This window comes from Colobus angolensis, unplaced genomic scaffold (assembly GCF_000951035.1).
Source record: "Colobus angolensis palliatus isolate OR3802 unplaced genomic scaffold, Cang.pa_1.0 Scaffold36, whole genome shotgun sequence".
Classification (NCBI taxonomy): Eukaryota; Metazoa; Chordata; class Mammalia; order Primates; family Cercopithecidae; genus Colobus; species Colobus angolensis.
In genome coordinates this window covers 2,933,000-2,937,758 of record NW_012116932.1, presented here as the reverse complement: position 1 = coordinate 2,937,758, position 4,759 = coordinate 2,933,000, and the positions used below count along the sequence as shown (strand labels likewise).

Sequence of the window (4,759 nt, the reverse complement as noted above, 5' to 3'; positions counted from 1 at the left end):
GAGAGGAATGAGTGAGTGAGGAGAGGAATGAGTGAGTGAGGAGAGGAATGAGTGAGTGGGTAGAGGAATGAGTGAGTGGATAGAGGAATGAGTGAGTTAGCAGAGGAATGAGTGAGTGGGTAGAGCAATGAGTGAGTGGATAGAGGAATGAGTGAGTGGGTAGAGGGATGAGTGAAGAGAGGAATGAGTGAGTGAGGAGAGGAATGAGTGAGTGGATAGAAGAATGAGTGAGTCAGGAGAGGAATGAGTGAGTGGGCAGAGGAATGAGTGAGTGAGGAGAGGAATGAGTGAATGGATAGAGGAATGAGTGAGTGAGTAGATGAATGAGTGAGTGGGTAGAGGAATGAGTGATTGAGGAGAGGAATGAGTGAGTGAGGAGAGCAATGAGTGAGTGGATAGAGGAATGAGTGAGTGAGGAGAGGAACGACTGAGTGAGGAGAGGAATGAGTGAATGGATAGAGGAATGAGTGAGTGGATAGAGGAATGAGTGAGTGGATAGAGGAATCAGTGAGTGAGGAGAGGAATGAGTGAGTCAGGAGAAGAATGAGTGAGTGGATAGAGGAATCAGTGAGTGGGCAGAGGTATGAGTGAGTGGATAGAAGAATGAGTGAGTGAGGAGAGGAATGAGTGAGTGAGGAGAGGAATGAGTGAATGGATAGAGGAATTAGTGAGTGAGGAGAGGAATGAGTGAGTGGATAGAGGAATGAGTGAGTCAGCAGAAGAATGAGTGAGTGGATAGAGGAATGAGTGAGTGGATAGAGGAATGAGTGAGTGGGTAGAGGAATGAGTGAGGGAGGAGAGGAATCAGTGAATGAGGAGAGGAATGAGTGAGTGGATAGAGGAATCAGTGAGTGAGGAGGGGAATGAGTGAGTGAGGAGAACAATGAGTGAGTGAGGAGAGGAATGAGTGAATGGATAGAGGAATGAGTGGGTGGGCAGAGGAATGAGTGAGCGGACAGAGGAGTGAGTGAGTGAGGAGAGGAATGAGTGAGTCAGGAGAGGAATGAGTGAGTGGGCAGAGGAATGAGTGAGTGGGTAGAGGGATGAGTGAGTGGGCAGAGAAATGAGTGAGTGGGTAGAGGGATGAGTGAGTGGGCAGAGGAATGAGTGAGTGGGTAGAGGGATGAGTGAGTGGGCAGAGAAATGAGTGAGTGGGTAGAGGGATGAGTGAGTGGGCAGAGGAATGAGTGAGTGGGTAGAGGGATGAGTGAGTGAGGAGAGGAATGAGTGAGTGGGTAGAGGGGTGAGTGAAGAGAGGAATAAGTGAGAGCAGAGGAATGAGTGAGCCATCGCCCTTGCTTCTCTGGGGTCCTACGGCCCAGACGCCATCAATACCAAGCTCCCTGAGCACCATTCCTGCTCTTCTGGAAATCCGTCCACCCTGAGACCCCAGACACATTTTGCTGTCACACTCACCAGGCCCAGGTGGCCCCAAAACCAGTTCTGTTTTGGGGGCTGCGGGAAACACTGGAGCCGCCAGCAGTTGTCATAGAAGGCATAGGTCCAGGCCAGGACACGGGCGAGGAGCCAGGAGCCCACAACCAGCATCAGGAGCAGCCCTGCGGACGTTGTCACCAGTCCGAGGCCCAGCCAGGGCAGGCTCAGCAGTGACATCCTACAGGGCAGACGGTATGGAAGGTGAGGTCCTGAGGCCCAGGGAAGAGCTCCAGGGACAGTGGAGAAGGGCAGGATCAGGAACTACTGGGGGCAGGGCAGGGAGGGCTCAGAGGTGGGTAAACAAGGGCTGAGATCTAAAGTCCAGAAAGGCCCAACCAAAACCAGCAACCAAGTGGCCTCCAGTGATCTGGTAACCACAGAGAAAGGGAAAGAGATGGGCTGATTAGAGTCCAGAAGGGCCCAGCCTGAATCCTTGGGAATTTGCTGGGAGTTCAGTTACCAGGAAGCCACCAGTTTCCCATGCCAGAAGCTTGTAGCCACCCCAGCCTTGGGCAGTGTCCTCCCCATTCCAGGCCAGGACCCTCCAGCCCAGCCACCCCCAGCCTGGCACCTTTTGTCAGGAACAGCCTGTCCCACAGAAACTCCTCTCCGCTTCTGCTGGGAGGTCTTTGGCCCTGATGCCTGACCTAGGGAAGGCCTTAGGAGGCTGGGCTGGGCTGGGATGGGCTGAGGCAGCCAATCCCCACAGTCTGGGTGTGTCTTCCGTGCCTGGGCAGCCAGCCAAAACCTCGGGTTGGGCCAGCTGGGTGCAGCTTAGGGTGCTCCAGCACGAGCACTGAATTCTCAGGTCTCAGTACCTTCTTGGCAGTCTGCAGGGGAAGTTGGGGGGTGGTTAAAGGGGAATCTGAGCCCCAAGTTTACCTCCACCCTGCCCTTCCAAGACAAGGGCATTCAGATAAAAGCATATACTTAGCGTGAGAGTTCATAGCCAGTTGAGCTGGGCCAGGCCAACCCTCGTCCCAGATCATCTGGGCTCCTCTCCAAACATGGGCAGGGAGGACGTCAGGCACCATATCTGGTGCAGACTTCGGAGATTCAGAGACAGAAGCCTCTCATCTCTGGCTTCACAACCTGGCAAGAGTTCAAGTCCTGCCTCCAGGCAGCCAAAGGCCTGAGCTGAGACCTGACTGCTAGAAGCAGGAAGAAAGAATGCAGCCCCAACCCCACTGTGGATTACCCACATCAGATTCTCGGGATAAAGAGCCCAGCTGGAGGAGCAAACCTACAGGCCTACAGGCTGGGCTCAGCTCAGGAGGACAGAGTGGAGGCATAGGGGTTGAGGCTGAGAGTGGCCGTGAGTGGACAGGGTCTAGGCAGGGGAGGGCAGAGCAATGGGACCCTGAGTGGAGTCCTTGTTCTGTCCTGTCCTTTCTCTGACTGTGGGCAATGTGGCCCTCCTGGGCTCATGCTTCCCATTTGGGAAATGGGATGTCAGATGAGGCCTTAGAGGGCGACAGAGGAAGGCTCCTAAGAAGAAGGAGCTCCAAAAAGAGGGACCGAAGGGAAGGGGATGGCAACTAGCACTTCAGCTGCTGTGTGCCTGTCTCTACTCTATGCAAAAGACTGTATGGAAGGTACTACTGTTGCACTTAGTGTGTGCCAGCCTCACTATATAAAGTGCACCTACTGTGTATCAGCTACTCTACATAAATTCTGTCTACTATGTGCCAAGTGTGCCACATAAAGCTCACCTACTGTGTGCAGCATGCTCTATATAATGCAAGCTTAGTTTGTACAGAGTACTTCATATAAAGCATGCCTACTCTGTGCCACATGCCGTATATAAAGCATACCTACTGCGTGTCAGGTGCTCCACATTGAACATGTCTACTATGTACGTGGTGACCTACCTAAAGCACACCTACTCTGTGTCAAGTATTCTACATAAATCTTGTCTATTATGTGCTGGCTACTCCACATATAGTGCACCTACTGTGTGCCAGGTGCTCCACATAAAGAGTGTCTACTGTATGCTGGGTGGCCTTCACAAAACCTGTATCTTGAGTCCCTAGCCCTTTATATAAACCATACCTGCTGTGTGCCAGGTGCTTCAAATAAAGCACACCTACTGTGTGCTAGATGTTCCACATAAAGTGCTTCTCCCGTGTGTTAGGTCCCCTACATAAAGTAAAAGTACTCTGTGCAACATATTTGACATAAAGCACACATACTGTGTGCCAGGTGCACTATATAAAGTGTGCCTTACTGTGTGCCAGATATGCTACATAAAGAGCACCTGCTGTGTGCCAAGTATGCCGCATAAAGTGTACCTGCTATGTGCTAGGTGCTCCACATAAAGTACACCTACTGTGTGCCAGGTGCTCTACATAACGTGCACCTATCATGTGCCAGGTGTTCTACATAATGTGCACCCGACTGTATCAGATGCTCACCTGCATCACAGTGCCCAAAGCTGTCCCACCACCCTCCCATCGGCTCTCTAGACCAGAACCCTGGGCATTGTTGGAGAGACCTGAGTGATGGCATCCAGAGGAGGGAAGGTGTCCATTTAACATAAAAACAAATTGAGGCTCGGAGAGGGCAGTCCCCTAGTCCAAGTTGCAGAGCTCATAGGAACTCAGGTCTATGAGACCCTCAAGTCCAGATCCATTCTCTCTGCCATGCTGCATCGTCCCCATTCATTAGCGTCAATGCCATGTTAATATAGGGACATTTATAGTGGAGGAATCTCAGGCAATGTGGTGGCCCCAAAGGGGAAATATCTTGAGGCCCTTGGACAGTACCTGGCTCCTTCTCCCACACGCAGGATTTTCCGCCCAATAGAGGGGGCCAGGGCTCCACTCCTGGCCCTCCCTAGATCCTGTCCAGAATTTCCCTGTGGGGTGGACTTAGGTGAGGGGAGGCTTGAAGGAGGTGGCTCCTAGCAGAACTGCTGAGCAGGAGGGTGGGGAAGCCAGTACTCCTGACACTGGTTGGGTGTTGGGGAGCACGTAGACCACCCCCACCCCACTACCCTTGCCAACTCAAACAGCCAGGGGATTCAGGCACCTGACCTACAGCCTCAGTCGGGAAGGGCGCATCCCCCAAAATCCCCACTCCTTCTGCAGGGACAGACCTCACCTGCTGGCAGTTCCATCCCTGTTAGGCTCAGGGAGCAAAGCCAGAGGTTGATGAACAGCCAGAGTCCTAGGGACAGAGAAGAAAGTGCCCCCAGTCCCAGTGGCTAGAGGGGCTCAGCTCACTGTGGACCTCCTGTGTGCCTGGGAGGGGCAGGCAACCTAGAGCAGGAATGTAGCCATCGACATTGCCAACATGAGTCATGGAGCCTGTTTTAAGTCTT

The 4,759-nt window shown here is 52.7% G+C and overlaps 1 protein-coding gene across 2 annotated transcripts in view; it reads right to left on the bottom strand.

Annotated features, from left to right (window-relative positions):
- LOC105519772 (cytochrome P450 4F12) overlaps window positions 1-4,759 on the bottom strand; it is a 48,324-nt gene that overhangs the window by 20,041 nt on the left and 23,524 nt on the right. The window contains exons 1-2 of one of the 2 annotated variants that reach the window (XM_011953237.1): window positions 2,009-2,381; window positions 1,417-1,615 (exon numbers count right to left, since the gene is read on the bottom strand). In XM_011953237.1, coding sequence (XP_011808627.1) covers window positions 1,417-1,614 — 198 coding nt within the window. In that variant the 5' untranslated portion in view covers window position 1,615; window positions 2,009-2,381. Of the gene's footprint in view, window positions 1-1,416; window positions 1,616-2,008; window positions 2,382-4,759 lie in introns of those variants that run through there. The other variant, XM_011953238.1, reaches the window with a different exon arrangement.